General features: G+C 38.4%; 1 protein-coding gene across 7 annotated transcripts in view; it reads left to right on the top strand.

Annotated features, from left to right (window-relative positions):
- The window catches only part of MGMT (O-6-methylguanine-DNA methyltransferase), a 369913-nt gene that overhangs the window by 275844 nt on the left and 76554 nt on the right, over window positions 1-17515 (top strand). For 6 of the 7 annotated variants that reach the window (XM_073354045.1, XM_073354040.1, XM_073354042.1 and 3 more), the window contains one exon: window positions 15873-16012. In XM_073354045.1, the coding sequence (XP_073210146.1) occupies window positions 15873-16012 (140 nt within the window). Of the gene's footprint in view, window positions 1-7410; window positions 7503-15872; window positions 16013-17515 lie in introns of those variants that run through there. The other variant, XR_012160039.1, reaches the window with a different exon arrangement.

Raw genomic sequence — 17515 nt, 5'->3', positions numbered from 1 at the left:
GAGACCAGAATTCAGTTCGCAGACCCAGTCTGGTATTTCCCAGCTGATAAAGAATGCTGTGGCAGTATATTCCTCAGATTCTTGAGGCAGGGTGGGCCATATATTCTGCAGTGACCTCTGTGACTAGAATTAGTTGAAATGGGGGAAATTCACCAAAATATTTTCCACATTGAAATGAAATTTCAAACTTGTCCAAATTTTCTAACCAGCTCTATGTGACTGAAACAAGAGTAGCTCTAAAAAGAGTCCTTCCAGTCCTCTTCAGGCAGAAAAGGATGCCTCAGTGTGGAATCAGTGTATCAGAATGTCCACTTCTGAAGACTTGAAAGGGAGTCCACTGAATATAGACACAGAAAGATGTCCCTAATTTCCATATATATATATTTCCATTGACTTCAATGAATGAGTTCGTTCTCAGTGTCTCTGAAAATCAGGATTGCTCCTGTCTGCCTAAACCTTTTTGGCCTTTTGCATACTTACATATTTTGGCTATTATGTGTAATAAAAATCTTGATAAAAATCATCTGAACGTTTCTGTAGTACATTGTGCATACTTGTTGCATACTAGTGTTGATTGTATGAGTGAAAATGGCCAAAATTGACTGCTTTGAAAATAAGTAGAAATATTATTTGTTCCTTAAGTGAAATTTTGTATGGCACGTATAGGCCTAGAACAGATTTCTACACCTGAGTTATAAACCCTTAAATACAGGGTTTATTATAAAAACGCTGACAGTTTCTTGTGGGTGCCGTTAGAACTGCAAATGATTATGCTCCAACGGTTACGTAAGACCTTAGCTGCTCTCATGCAACAGCCTTAAAACACAGACAAGTTACTTTAGATTTTTATGATATTGTGGGTACTGACAAAGACCTGACTTACAATATGAGTTTAAAACCTCCAAAATAAACTTTTAACTGTGTGTTTGTTTTAGACAATTTTTTAGTAAGATGCATAAATAATTCATTGAAGTCTTAATGACTTTTCTGTGCCTTATGGAATTGTCAGGAATTATCCTCTTACAGCTTGTTAATAAAGGCATTGCTACTTCTGGAACAGTTCATATGCAGTCCATATGCAGATTAAGGATTCAGTTCACACATCAGATCAAAACTATATACAGTATAGAAAGGATGGTGGTAGGGGAGTAGGAAGGAAATAGAGAAGAAGCCTTCAAAGGGTTCTATGTATGGGTTCTAAACTATGTAATATATAGTTTTTCAGTATTCTAAATATCAGAGTTAGCATAATTACAATGCCATTTTAATGCAAGAAATTGAATATTTATAGAAAATGTACCTGTTTTGTATTAGCCTGGAGCACAGGTAAAAGGATACCTGTTGAAGTAATAGCTTATTGAAGAATAATTTTAAAATGCATTCAAAGAATTTACAATAGGACTTGTTTTCACAATATTGACCTGATAAGTGAATAATGTAAATAACTATGCATTTTCTGTGCACTGTATATTTCCTGAAACAATAAAATACCACTTAAAAATCACTTATTTTATATACCAAGGTTTGGTGTTCTTAACAGATTTCTGCTGTAGCGGAGAGGACATTTCAATCGCCATATTGTAAAACCTTCAGGAGGAGAGTGAAGGCATAAGACTCTGTGAAAGCTAATCCTCATGGAGTTTCCTTTATGTGAACCTTTCAAGTGGGAGAGATGTGGGAGCCTAAAGCGGACATTGCTAGCAGTGAGCGATGGCAAGGAAACTCCAGCTCTGTGAAAGAGGTATCCCCTCCTACCCATTAACATAACTACCTGAGGATGCATGATGTCCCAGACCACTCATGACTTCTGTCCTTGTATCATACATAGTCTGTATCAGGAAGGAACAGCACAGAGGAGCATTCATGACAGTATTTCTGCTGGATTCTGTGAGAAGCATGTCGCATAGAAGACTCTAGCCCTGTTCTTTCTTTCCCTAAAACCCTACTTCCTAGAAGTCTGGAGCCCCAACCATGCAGAGTTGGCTTTCTGGGCTTACTGTAAACACTGAAGATTGTAAGAAACATGCCATGGTTTCACACTCCTTCTGCTCTTGTATGTAGGTGCTCCTTGTATGACAAAGTGTAATCCAAGATAACTGTGTTTTGTAATATCTGTGCACCTAATTTAGACTTTACCATGTCAATACAATCATGCTGTGCGCTGTACCCATTCTGTGTTAAAAATATATATTTTGGGGCATTTGAACTGCTTTTAACCTTTTACATTCCCCTGCGCCTCATAGTAGTAGAGCCAAAGTAAACAGAATGAGAAATTCTACCAGAATGTTTAAAAACCTTCTAGTTGTACAGAACAGAAAACTCTATTGCTCTATGTAATGGAATATACCTAAAACACTATCTTGCATTTTTACAATTATTTTCCTGTTCGGTCAATACTGTATGATGCTACCATTTCACCACTGGAAATTAAAGGCAAATGAATTAAACTTATTTTTTGGGATTTTATAATGAACCTAAAATATGTAAAAGGCTAAATCTGAGTAGACAATGTAAGCATCAATGAAGAAATTTTATATTTGCATTCTTGAACACTGGTGTTATAGCGCACACAAAATTCTAAAGTGAAAGTCTGAATTAGGTGTACAGATTTGGGAAGCAAAAGTACAGTAATCTTGGATTATATTTGACCATCAAGGAGCACTTACTTATTTCCCTGTGGAATGAGAGCATGACATGATCTACATATATGTAAATGTGCACCCTCTCTTTAGTCTCACTGGCAATGTTGTAAATTCCTGACATCTAGAAAAATTTCCTGGCATATGCAAGTAAACATCTGTACTTAGAAAATATAAGGCCAGATGTTTATGTTCCTGCTCTAGTGGTGTAAATAAAGGCCATTTTCAAAAGTGACTTAGGCACTTAAGAGCCTGAATCCCATTGCCTTTCAGATTGAAGTTTGATAACTAAGCAGTTCATATTTTTAGTCTGTACTGCTGACAGCCTCACCTATGCTGAAGGTCCAGTATATGGGGCACTAAACTGGGAGTTAAACGACCCAGGCTCTGCCACTGATCACGTGTGTAATCATGGGTAGCCCATTTCAAATCTCTATACCTCAGTCTCCCCATTTCTGTGATGGGGAGTAACCTACTTTAAGGCATGGAGATGAAAAGCTCTATATAAGAGCTAATTGTTGTTGTTTGAGTTGTAAACCTGTCAAGGGAAGAAACCACATCTTACTCGATATTTGAAAAGTGTCAAGTACAACAAGGCCCTCATCATGATTTTCACTACTAGGTAGTGCTGCAATATAAATAATAAACAGCAACAACACCTGAATAGATAGGGAAAAATTCCTGGATGGTGGTGTCCATTGGTGCCCCACTCCAGGAGCACCAGGTGTCAGGAAAATATAGCTAGATATGTATCAGAGCTGAGCCAGAGATATGTGTTTGTAAAGGAGCAGACTCACCCCTGCAGCACCACCTGCTGGTCTTTGGGAATTAGCTCTTTTCCAGCCTGGAGCACCCTTTTCAGGCTGGTGATCTGCACAGCTCTAGCCCTGTGTCCCTCACAGACCCTGATGCCCCTTTCTCTGGGGTTCTGCCCTCTGGCAGTACCCCCACACTCTGCCTCTGGGTCTCCCCTTCCCAGGGAACCCCCAACCCACAATCCCCACCTTGCCTCAGTTTGGGCTACTGCCAGTCATCACCAAGCCCCCGCTCCCTAGGGCAGACTGCAGTATAAAGGCCACTCATCATAGGCAAGAGAGTTCAGACTTCCTCTGCCTCCCAGTACCTCTATGGGCCTTGGACCAGGCCCTACAGCCTGGGGAGTTGCCAGCCTGGAGCGCCCCCGCTCAGCCTGCTCCTTCCCCAACACTGCACAACCCTCAGTACCCAGGCAGCCAGGTCCTGCTCTCTCCCAGCCTGGAGAGAGACTCCTTGGGCCTCTGGCTCACAGTTTTCTTATATAGGCCAGCTGGGGCCTGATAGGGGCATGGCCTAGCTGCGGCTGCTTCCCCAATCAGCCAGCCACAGCCCTCTCCAGGGCTGCTTCTAACCCCCTCTATTTTAGGAGCGGGGTAGCCATCCCGCTACAGTGCTCCTCAAAGCACCAAAGTAAAACTGTATTAGAAAAAGGGAAATGGGTGGAAAACGTCATTGGCCCATGCCCTCAGCACTGAGTTTTAAGGGCTCTGCCCTGTAGACAGTTGGCCAAAAGTTGTACTGCATGCTGCAACTGCCAATCAGCCAGGGCCCTTGCACTAGTTCCTAGATCATTTGACTCACTTATGAGGGATCAGCTGAAACAGATGTCATAGTAACGAAAACACCATCAGTTGGCAATGCAGTTTGTAGGATTTTACTAGGCCTTAGTGTCTTTAGAGTCATATTGATAGTTTCTAAGACCTAATTTATAGGCATTTCCCACACCTTCCAGCGGACAGCACTGTATTTGCTAAACTTCTAGTGAAACATGAAGTATTGGCGAGGAAAACTGCAAATTAGATGTATGCATGAATGCATGCAAATATGTGTTTCATATTTGTGTATGCTGAATTCTTGATGTACTTACAAAGTGGATAAATGTTCCAATAGTTAAAGTATAAATCATCTTGAGATGCATTTTAATGCAGATGAGTATATTTGCAAATACTTCAGTTTGCCATAGGGGGCTTTTTGTGATTCAAGTCATAGTTTTTTAACTACGCTAAAGCAAATCCAAAATTAGAGGGATTTGTTACCTAGGGTTTTGTTTGGGTTTCTGCCACCCGTCTTTTATTATACTCTATTTCCTGAACTGTAGATACTCAAGAAGATGAAGACTCTAAAATGGGAGATAATGACTAAGGAAATACCAAGAATAAAAATAACACTGCTCTGATTTTTAGGAACTCCTGTATTTGTTTTTATTTTACTCTTTTACGGCTCATAATTCTTCTTTCACAATCAACTTTACTTGTATTGTTGTTTGCTGTTGGATTTTAAGAACCTAGTACATAATAGTTTGACAATGTGTAAATTTGCTTTTTAAAAAGTCCATTTCTAAAAGTTTATTGAATGGCACTATAAAGTGTTTTTCTAAAAATACTCTGTATGCATATATAGTACAAGAATCATGTAATGATCTACTGTAATTCTTTCAGATAATCTGTATAATTAATGAGGTAATAGAAATGTCTGGTTTCTGATTCAGAGTGATTCTTTAAATGTATTTCCCTGGGCTTCCTTTACATTTGTTATCTGCTACTTATGATTAATAGGTTACCTGTATGGCTAAATAGCACCTACTACTATTTCTACCCGAATTACATCCTGCTCATTTGAATAGGTGAGAAACCAAAGTCAGCTGCGCAATTTGAGGTAGATTCCATCACTCAAAATTCAGTCACAACTTCTTTTGAATTCCTCGGCTGCCCTGAGGCAAAGGCTCAGTGTTGATACTGAGATTAATCCCAAAAGAGCCCCTTATTTCTCAGCAGAGAAATTAAAGCTTGCCAGTTTTCCTTTCACCTGTCCTTCTGACAGCTCTGTCAGTAATGATATGCCTTCTACATGGTATAATCCCCGTCCTATGGTAAAGAATAATTTATTAAGAAATTAAGGGGCTTAGCTCCTCTGTCGGGTTGGTCTTCAAAAGTTGGCTGATAGCAGAGACAGCATGATTATCAATGAAAAATTATTTAACAGTACCTTGGGGCTTTTTTAGACAAAGCCTAATAAGTCACATGGGTAGATATCAATCAAATTTATCCCCTTTAGATTTTGTAAATATTCCCTGAAGTTAAGTCAAATTATGTTGATTATGTGGCTCCTCTACTTGCAGTTCAGTGTGACTGTGGGGCACAGCCTTAGTTTAGGGAGAAGCATATTTTTAGAAGCATAGGAGCAGTGTGACATGTTTTCTAATAAAGCTGACAGTTTTTCTTCAGCTTCTTGAGTCTTGGAAAGGCCAACAGGAGGCAACAATATGTTTTGTAATAGACTACATTGCTAGTACTTTGAGTTATTGACTGTGTTTATGTATACACGGATGGCACCTTAATACATTTTTAATGACTATTGGTATATTTAGCATAACATGGTATAGTATAAAAATGCACTGTACCTCATCCTGTGCACTCTTTTGTTGTGCACTAAAGGAAAGGTGTGATTTGACATTGCCCTTACTGTCATTTACTATCTGAGCATGATGAAGGGACATCAATGTCTGAAAACATTGTCTTGCATGCATTGATAAAGTTGTGTCATTTTTAAATCAGATTTTCTACCTTTTTATTGTTTTGATAACAAGGTTATGCCCTGGAGGAGACACGTGCTCCTGTGAGCCTGCAGATGTGTGAAACAAGTTTGTTCAGTTCTTCCTGTTGAGTAGGCTATTTCAGGAATATTATTATCACATGTCTATTAAAGTTTGGGGTATTTCTGAGAAAAAGGAGAGACATTCCTAAAGCAGAAATAGCATGTGTGTTTTTGTTTGTTTGTTTGGCTGAAAATATGGTGAGAAGAAAATATCATATAAGACAGAATTGTATGGTTTCTTTTGTAATTAGTTTCCACTAGATTGTGTTATAAAAAAACTTTATCGTTTTCTCAAGTTTTTAACACAGTTCAGCAATCTATTAAAAACTGTTGAAAAAATCCCCTCAGTTATTTTGCTTTTAGCCAGGTAACAATTATTTGAGCTGAAGTTAACACATTTTGACTATGTATGTTTTCATGCTTTTATGTGTAGAATCAGATTACATATAACTTTTCATAGACATTTAAATTTTAAGGGCTTTTATTTGATCATTTTAGCTAACTGTGATGCTAAAATTATTGACTCAGTCTAAACGTACTCTCTAAATGTTGATGTTGTGGGTCTTTTTTCTCCTGCTCTATGTAGCTGAACCTTACCTGGTGAGTTCATCATTCCTCCTCACCTCAGTGAGACAAAGTGTTCATTTCTAAGGGCTAATACTACAATACATGCTAGCAATATGAGGTATGAGATTGTGTTCCAGTGCACTGAGAACTAGACTGAGATTGTCAGAGCATTTATATTCATGAGAGTGAAATAATGCTTAGCCTGACTAGGTTTCTAGATTCCTTAAATGAAAAGATACTACATTAACTCCTTGCAATACCTACTGGCTCAGATTTCCTTAATGTCAGAAATTCGGAAAACTGAAGGATGAGGCTTCTTGTTAGCCAGAATACTGTGTTCATCAGCATCCTTCTACATGAACAAAGATAACTGGATCAGGATCCAGTGACGATCTCCAACAGTAGAAGTGAGTTTACACCTATCGTTTTAAGAAATATGTGAACAAAGTGAGTACAGCTCTGAAGTTATTGCCTCCATGTATGTATTTACACAAACATACACACCAGCTGGATTATAAGGAAATCAGCTAAATATTTGTATTTTTTAATCTTATGATATCCTTTTTTTTCTTAGTGTATTAGTGGGGTCTGGGGAGAATCGACATTTTGATCCAGAATGCAAGGGTTGAATTTCATCAGTCAGCAACTACATCTGCTGTGATTGGGGTAATGCAATATTTACTAATGTATTGTATTTGTGGGTCTCTGAATTTGCTTATTCAATAATTCACAGTGATATAATGTCACTGATTAAACAAGGGTAAAGGAGAGTAAAGTTCAAGTGTGTACTCAGCTTTCCTCTCCACACACAAGACTTGTAAGCGACTGAGAATTATAAAGGTACTTGCTGAGTATCATGGCATAAGATACAGACCTTGCTACTCCACAGTACCCCCTGCCAAGCAGTTTTGTAAGGGTTAGAAGCAGATGTTAGATGAAAAAGCCCCATGGTCATAATCTGAGTTATGGGCCAAATTGCAAGTGCTACCAGGGTGAGAAAAATAAGATATGAAGGGAAAATATGCCAAAAAAAGGGGTTAAAAAGCTATGATATCTTTTCAGCCTTCTGTACACTAGTGTGGTGGGAAAGTCTTGCTGCAGTGAATGGGGAGGATTCAAAGAAATCTAAGTTGAACTGGAAATCAGAGAAAAGGAATTGCTCTTACGCTTACCTCCATCGTCCATTTTCCAAAGCAAAACTTCCCTGTCACTTCTGTGTTTTCCCAGTCCCTTCATTCACAGCAGTTATTCCCCTCTCCTGTAGCAATTGCAATTTTGGTATATTACCTACAGCTCAGAAGATGACCATGTTGCTTCTTCATTTAACTCTACGCTGCTTCAAATATCTGCACAAATTGCCTGGCAGGGGATGCTGTAGAGTGACATGGTCTGTGTCTTAGCCCAAGAGGGAATTAGAGTTAGCTCTGTAATTCCCAGCATCTCTTACCAGCCTGTGGAATGGAAAGCCTAATGATAACTACTGAATTATATTTAGCTTAGATAAGCATAGTTGCTAATGACAGGTTTCAGAGTAGCAGCCGTGTTAGTCTGTATTCGCAAAAAGACAAGGAGTACTTGTGGCACGTTAGAGACTAACCAATTTATTTGAGTATAAGCTTTCCAATGAAGTGAGCTGTAGCTCACGAAAGCTTATGCTCAAATAAATTGGTTAGTCTCTAAGGTGCCACAAGTACTCCTTTTCTTATAGTTGCTAATGTGTCTTAATTAAGGATCCATATTTTTCAAACGCTTTTGTTTGCATGTAAATCTCCAAAATAGGGTGCACGTTTTGGGGAAAACATTAAATTTTACAAATTTCCGCAGATTTGAGATGCAGAAATTTAGTATAGTATGCTAGAGTTTTCTGCTTATTTCATTAGGTGTGTGTTATACTTTACCTTTATATGTGCACACCATTAGTTAGCATGTAAGAAAGGCCCCAGAACTATGATTGTTACTCAGGCAGAACTCCCACTGACCTCCAGGACATTTAGCCTGAATAAAGACTGATGGGCGAGGTCCAGAGAGAGTTGTTTGCCTGTAAGGATAGAACCCTGTCAACAATCGGAAGGGAACTGTAGTTAAAGCCATATTAAAGCAGAGACCAGACACAGCTCCTGTTGAACTGCATTCTGACTTGAGTTGGCCTGTTGATGTGCACAAGGCTAAAGATGTCCTTGTAACTATACATCAAATATGGCAAAATTCTCTGTAATTTTTAACCATATTTTCCCCTTTCCCTGACTTACATGATACAGAAACATATAAATATAAAACACATGTATACACACCCCTTTATCCACACATACTTCACACACAACTTTTCATCCCAAGGCAGAGCCACAAGTGAAATTCCAATCTGGTAGCAAACTTTCAGAGAACTGTAGTGTTTAGATATAGCCTGCTAAATGTTTATATCTTTACATCCTTCAGTTTCAGATAAAAAAATGTTTACTCCCTTGAGCTGCACTTGCAGAACATACTCCAGGGAATATTGGAACATCCAGGTGCCATGTTGGTACCCCAACCATTTTGAGGTCAGGATGGAAGGGGAATATTTTAGTATTAACATTGAATTTCAAGGTCTACTACAAATGCTGGACTTTATTTAATGTTCTTCACTTAAAATGCTTGCAGGAACCACTCTGCCTCTGTGCTGTCATTATCAGACAGTTGAAAGTTACTGTAATCTTGGTCAGCAGTTTTGAATATGTAATGAGAATTACTTGAACGGTGGATAGTTATATAATTGAATTATGTTGCTGTTGACGTAAAGTTTTCTACTGAAGCAGTTATTGCCACAGAATGTTTTCTCCACCGGAGAAAAAATAGCATTGTTTGCTTTCAAAGTGAAATAACGCCTTGAATTGTATCATTGAAATATACATAAGAGATGCAGCTCAAGTGAGTTTTGTGGTCCCTCTGCTAAAAGGCACACTAGTAGAAATAAGAAAAGAAGTACTTGTGGCACCTTAGAGACTAACCAATTTATTATGCTCAAATACATTGGTTAGTCTCTAAGGTGCCACAAGTATTCCTTTTCTTTTTGTGAATACGGACTAACACGGCTGCTACTCTGAAACTAGTAGAAATAAAAGTACTGTCTCACTGCTGCCCATTATGTGTATTATTTATATCGCATAACTTTCTAATTTAATCTCTTAATACAATTATATGAATTTAGTGCTTGTGACAGTCCAGGTGATCCCTTTCCACAGCCCTGAAGTTCTCTATCCACAGAACTAATTCAGCACAAACAATGCAATAGAGCATCCTCACTGGCCTAGCCAATATATCTCAACCCTGACCTGAAGGGCCAACATCTGTGAGTGAGTGAAAGTCTCCATGTTCTTTCACTTTGTGATGCCTCTATCGAAACTTTTCAAGAATGCCAATGAGAGTCAGTTGTGATTATGGTTTTTCACAGTATTGCTGAAAAACACTCGATTTTCAGAGCTGGGCATACATAGAATTTACCCAAAAAAAAGTCTTAACACAGGGTTGACATTTGCATGGTTGACACGAGGGCCAATCACAATACCAGTCCTTGTGAGCAGAACCTTTTGACTTCTTATCCTTCCATCAAGCAGATATCCTGAGAGAGGGTGAGGAATAGATATGACCATGATCCTACTCATCTGGAGCCACACTTATCTGTAGCGCAGTCTGTCCAATCCTAATGTCAAAACTGGGACATGGGTGGTCTGACCTAGTGGTCAGAGCAGGAGGCAGGCAGGGGCAAAATACCAAAGCAGGCAGTGGGAGCAGGTAGCTCAAGGGAAGCAGCCCCAAGCAGGGGAAACTCAGTTGAATAGACAACATCCTCTTCCTGTGCTTGGTTTAACTAGAAGCAGGGAACCAGTCAGGACCACCCTGAGTTCCACCAATCAGATCCCAGGACTGGAGTCTTCTGGCCTAGTTGAGCTTCTAGTTCTGGCAACTGTTGGCAGGACAGAACTTACTGGTTCTTAAAACCCTGTGGACCAGGTTTGATAACTGTGGTTCCTGGTACCTAATGGATGGCATAGAACATGCACCTCCTGTGGATGGGAAGCACTCCCAGAGACAATTTTTCCAACTGATGCATAATCTCTCCCTTACTCTCCTAGGGATAGTGCACCTCTGCAACACAGAGTTGTGTGTAAATCACACAGGCCATACCTGTTTTTAAATATTGGCTGTATATAATCTATCTAATTTATCTATCTAGGTTTTAATATTGGACCCATCATACTGGTATCTGAACATCTCATTGCTGAGGCACCCCTCGGTACATATTTGCTCATGCAGTCCACCATGTTCTCACTGCTGTTTTTAGCAAGCTAGCTAGATTAAAGCTAGTGCAGGTATGTCTCCACAAGCTCAATCACAACCCCAGTTGTAGTGTAGATACATACGACATAAACAGAATTGTTATATTTTAACTGAAAAATCTCCATTCCTGCTATTGATATGTTAGGCAGAAATAGTCAACCTCACTCTCAGGTCCAAGGTTCATTTTGCAGTAATAGCAGTTAGAAAAAAAAAACTTACTCATTTTACAAGTAAAACTAATAGGGAAGTAATTGAGGGATGATAAAAATGGAACCTCACTATGGTTTGAGTGTTTTAGAGTCAATGTTCACTTCTAAAATATTTTTTAAAATGCATTTCTCATTATAAAGTTAATTATGGGATTGTATACATTTAATAGGAAATCTCCAATTTGAAAAGCAGTAATTTATTGTTATACTTTGTTTGACCTTCATGAACCACTTTAGTCTTTTCTTTGGTTCTGCAACTTATGAGGTCATAAAGGTCATAACTAACTTGTAAAAATAAATCTAATATTTTGCGTAAGGCAAGGCCACATTCCACATTCTGTATCTACTGTAATGTATGTATATATCATGCATGCAGACACAGACTGCACAATCTACACAACTGATGTGGTGGATGTAGGAATTTATCTATTTACATTTGGAATCACACTTAAAAATAGACTTGAATAAGGTATCAGGTTCCCAACAATGAGTTTTTGGTGAATTGTCTTCCTGTCTTGTCCTGTCTAGCCTCACTCTTGGCCCATGAGATAAGGAGGAGGTATTAGGCCTCTTACCTTTTGAACTTACCCCCAAATTTCCTCTGTGGTAGTTATTATGCCTAGATCAGAGGTTCTCAAACTTCATTGCACCGTGACTCCCTTCTGACAAGAAAAATTATTACATGATCCCAGGAGGAGGGACCGAAGCCTGAGCCCGCCCAAGCCCAGCTGCCCCAGGGAGCAAAGCATAAGCTACACCACCGTGAGCTGAGGGGCCAAAGCCGAAGCCACAGGCAGGAGGCCTGTAACCTGAGCCCTGCCACCCAGGGCTGAAGCCCTCAGGCTTCAGCTTCGACCCCAGGCAGTGATGAAGGAGTCGAGAATCATAGTTACTGTTAATTCTGTTGACCATCCTGTTGTGGTCACTGAATGGCCACAACCACTGCAGTTAGGTACTCAAATAAGAGTACCCAGGGCTAAACTGTATTGGCCATCTCAAACAAAACAGTGCCTCCAACAGAGCTACAGAATCCCCATACCAAGCCACAAACAATCCCTGAAAACATAATTCCTAGCTTCTGTGATCCCATGGATCTCTCACATCCTCAGCAGTATATCCCTGAGAGCAGGATTTTTTTCTCTCTCATATATGATTTTTTTCTTACCTTGTCATTTATTTGTTCAGTTTTCTATTTTTTTTTGTACCCTCACCATTGTTTTTTCTCCTCCATCCCTTTTTTCCTCTTTCCGCTCCATTATATTTTCCACACATTCCTTCCTCCTTTACCATCTAGCCTCCCAATTTCTCTTAGTGCCTTTTGTGAATGCAAAGTATTTCCTACTGGCTGGTCACTTCCCCATACAACCAGCTTCCTCCTGTTGCCCAAGATCTGGAATGAGACATCTTCTGACCTCCTTCAAAATGGCCAGTTGTTGTATTGGTTACCTAGGTCTGTGGCCTAGCACACCTTAAGCCCTTTGTCCGACATGAACTTCTAACATGCATCTCTCATTGAAATACCTGGACGACATTATACTGTTCTCTTAAAAGCAATGCAAGGAAAAATCAGCAGGGACTGTATATTGTTATCTATATCTATTGTTATCTATATTGCTATCTATATCTATTGCCTGTTATTGTGGTTCCCCATCTCTATGGGAAGAGTGAGTTTTATTGAAAGATTTCAAGTTTTGAATGAATCCCTTATTTACAGTCTTCAGATATGATCAATGCAGATATTAGAAAAGCTTGTTTCTAGCAGGTTCAATTGGACAAGAAAGCCATCACCAATCATCTCAGCATATCACCCCTTTCACAATATACTTATTAGGGATAAAATTTGAGAAGCTGTTTACCAATTAAAACAGAATAGATGTTTGAACAAAGTCAGGTGCTCTATTGTTAGCAACAACCATCCTCTGGAAAGAGGGCAGCAGAGAGTCTACTATACTGAATGGAATATATTTCTTAAGCAACATATACAATATGTACACCATGATAGTGGCAGAGATGGAGAACACAAAACACTTTTGCTAGTCATTTTGGATGATGTAGTATACCTCAATCATGGCTCTGCTTCAATCTGCAGCTCAAGAATTATGCAGTCATCCTAACCTCATGAAAATACAAAGCATTTTCATGTGTGTATATATATAGAGAGAGAATGTGTGTGTTAATTTTTATGTGCAAATTTTACTACACTTTATAATGATATTTAATAGCATAAAATGTTGGCACCTGTACTGAAAATTGGTGAAGGTTCAGCCATCTAATTTTGAGCAGGTTATGCATACAGGCACTAACGCTTGTAGACAGTTTAATAACAGTATTTGGCACTGTCTCTTCGAGCTGCTTAAACTAATTAATGCATTTGCTCCCTACAGGGCAAAATTGAGTTTTCAGATACATTTATAAAATGATGTGCATGATTGCTAAATATTTCATTATTTTGAGCTATAACATCTAACTTTTTGTGACAGTAAAGATACAGTATATACTGTTTCATTTGAAAAATGTATGGTAAATCAGAAAATATTATCTGTGTGCTTACATACAGATACATAATTGTTTTATTATACAATATTTTTAGAATGTTAAAAGGTACTCAATAATTTGGCCATCATGCTACAAAGGACCATTATTGCTTTGCTCTCAAATGATGATTTTGGAACCATTCCATTGTTTCCTGTAACTATTCCATGCTCCAGTTAAGTTTGCACAGACTTCTCATTTTATTCCTACAGGTTTTGTAAAGTTCCAGGTCCACCTACCCTGCTGGCCTAACCCGCCTCCTATTCCTCTGCCAAAAGTGGGGGGGTGGGGTGGCAGGGGGAATTTGGAGCAAGTCCCTGGCAATGTGGATTTACTTTATTTCATTGATTTAAAAAATGACATCAGGCAATAATTCCCTGAAATCCCTGAGTGCTCAAGGTTAACACTAATCTTGCTGGCTTAAAAAGAGGTTAAAAAAATAATAAGTAACAATTTGATTTGAAATAAACCTTTCTAAAGAAATCACAGTAAACAAAATCTGTTTGCCTAAGGAAACCCTCCTAGCAATCAGCTAGTAACACAACTGCATGTGCTAATGAACCCAAAGCTGTTAATGTGGTTTCTTCAGTTAAATTGATTCATGAATTTTGAAGAGAACATTATCTAATGAATTTTCTTTGAATAGAAAGCAATTAAAAGGACAAATCAGTCTGATTAACCCCAAAGTCACCCTACTGCCACAAATGGTGTACAGTTTGAAATTATATCATAAAAAACTAGAGCAGATTTGCTATCTCTTTGCCCTCTACTAATCCATATAAATTAATGAACAACAAAGTTAATTTCTTTGATGACCCTTTTCTAGTATCACCTGGATTATGCTGATGTTTAATTTGCTTAATGTTATAATAAAGACTAAACAGATTTTTTTCAATGAAGTGATTATCATTCCCTTCAGTTAAGAAGTGATTTTTATTATTTAACACACAAATAATGGTGTATGGGTTTCCTTTAAGAACAAAATCACATTTCATTAGGTTTGCATATAACATAGTCAGTGGCACTCAGTATCAGAATAAGAAGGAAATGTTTTTAATCAGTTTGTTTCATTGCCGAAGGATGAGACTGGTGTTTTCATCATTGTTTGCTTCTTATTTTTTATTACAGTTTGTTACCCACAGTAGAGATGTTTTGTAGTTTTCATCACAGCTTCTGCAAGTGTCTTGGAAGAACAATAGCTGTTAAACGAAACTAAATCCGAAACTACCTATTGGTTTTCTTACTGTAAAATAATCCTTGGATGGAAAGTTAAAACTGTGCAAACAGAGGGGAGAAATGTTCTAATGCATTCATTTATGCAATATTGCAACAGGATGAAAGCTAAAAGCAATTTGATTATTGTAAATTAAAACTAAAATAATAGAAGTTATTTTATTTGTCATGTCCTTATCATTAAGGATGTACTGTACAATGAAGGTCACAGACAGGCCTTATATTTTATAATGTCTAGAATTCTGAACAGTAGCTTGGGGGTCTCTACTATAAAATGCAGTCAGCCAGGATAATACCAAGTCCATTGGCTCTAGGGCTTCTTTTCCAGTGTGTCCCAGCTGAAGTTTGAAATTAACTAGAGATACAAGAGATTTGTAAAATAGGTAGAGTCAGTTATTTCTTCCCTCTTTAATTTGACTCTGTGCTAATTTATATTCTGCCAATTTAATGGAAAACCATATTGTATGAGTTAACAGGATAATTGTACTTGAAGCAAATTAAAAATATAGAAAAATCAAAGCCTTAAATCCCTTTTCTATAGTGATCAATTACTTGAAGCACTCTAATAATCATGTATTTAAATACAGTAATATAGAACACAATAACAGGACTGAATATCTGGCCTGTTTTAATTTCAAATAGAAAAGTTGCTGTTCATTCCATAGTTTGTGTAAGAGTTCTTAATGATCTTTATCTTGGCTATTTAAGCCATCCTTATGAATAGTGTATTGCTGCTTCTTTTTTTCAGATTCATTCACCAGACAAGTGTTATGGACCCTGTTGAGAGATGTGAAATTTGGAGAGGCAGTTTCTTACAAGCAATTAGCAGACCTGGCAGGCAACAGCAAAGCAGCAAGAGCAGTGGGAGGAGCAATGAGAAGCAATCCTGTAAGTTCATGTCAACTTTCAAATAAAGTTGATGGAAGATGGTGGGTTTAGACGGAAAGCTTTGTGGGCTAAATGTCATTAGATTAAATTTATCTGCTATGAAAACTACTCTACCATAAGTAATAAGGTCAGTTAGTGTTTTTAATCAGCATTAATGCATAAACCAGTTTAATATGATTTATTCCCCACCATTTATGGTGTTAGTAGGTTTGAAAAGAAGCATTGCACTTGTTTTAATTTAATTCGTCAACCTATGAACATTTTGCTATTCTTAAACTTTTTTTATACTCTGGGGGATGGGGAATCCTTTGTCACTTAACAGTGACACTTTCTTACAGGATGTGAATGGCTTTTAACTGAGTTATAAACTAGTTCATCCCTCTGGGCCTCAAAATAGTTCTGGCAATGTGAGAGGAGCAAATAGATTCTTCATTCATAAAGGCACAACTAGGACTCATTTTCCCAGCAGCTCAGGTTCTGGATTGTCTGGGCTGGCCAGGTTCTCCCCCCACTTCAGAGGCTGGGCCAGAACCTCAGCTGGGTAAATGGCATAGCTTTATTAAACTTAGTGAAGTTATCAAATTTACATGAGTTGAGAGTCTTGACCTCTGGTTTTGTAAAGTCATTAGTGAGCTGTCTAACAGTTGCCTCAAATACTTTCAGCATACCCAGTTGGCTCAAGGTTTGGCTGGGATCCATCAGTGTGACCTATATATTAAGCTTGAGGTTTATAGGTCCTGGCACATGGGTTAGGTCATTAGAAATCGGCATGTGGAGGGAGAAGAAAGAGGGAGTTTGGCTTCTCAACTCCACTGTATTTGGGCTTTGGGATATTTGCCCCTTCCCTGAGATTAGACCACCCTGTGGGACCAATGGATTCTGCATGTGTATCTCAGTAGGACATTGGTTGCAACTTTGGTGCACAAGCTGATGCCAGCACTGCAGGCCATAGTCAGCCCTTGGTGTCATCTGTCGGATCCACACTCTTTGGGCTAATAGAATAATACTGGTTTCACCATTCATTGTTACACAAGTACAGAAAGGGGAAGGCCAGAAACAGTAAAGGGGATGTTATTGCCTGTTCATCTTTCCACTGATGCCCCAGCTACCTGCCTACAAAGACGTTTGATTTGGTTTCTATTAATAACATTGTGCTTTTTCAGCCATTCTTGAGCGTGTTTCTCCTCATTACCAAATGTCCTCGGAATGTGTATCTTTCCATACTTTACTATGTCTTTATTTCTCTGGCATCATATCTGCTGTAATCTTTGACCTTCCATGTTATTTTTATATTCAGTTTCCTCAGGTTTTTCTTTAATAAGGTACATAAGAGACTACAACATATGGTATGAAAGTGAATACAAAAATTTGTATTCACAAGTGGAGGTGACTTTACATATACAAATCATAAAGTTTTGCTTTTCACGGCGACACATACACTGAATATTTATCCTGATCTATAAAGGAAATCTAGCATAACTGACCCACATACTGGGACTTGTA

Source organism: Lepidochelys kempii, chromosome 7, assembly GCF_965140265.1.
Source record: "Lepidochelys kempii isolate rLepKem1 chromosome 7, rLepKem1.hap2, whole genome shotgun sequence".
In the NCBI taxonomy this organism is placed as follows: Eukaryota; Metazoa; Chordata; order Testudines; family Cheloniidae; genus Lepidochelys; species Lepidochelys kempii.
Note: the sequence above shows the minus strand (reverse complement) of the source record. Positions and strands in the feature narration are given on the sequence as shown.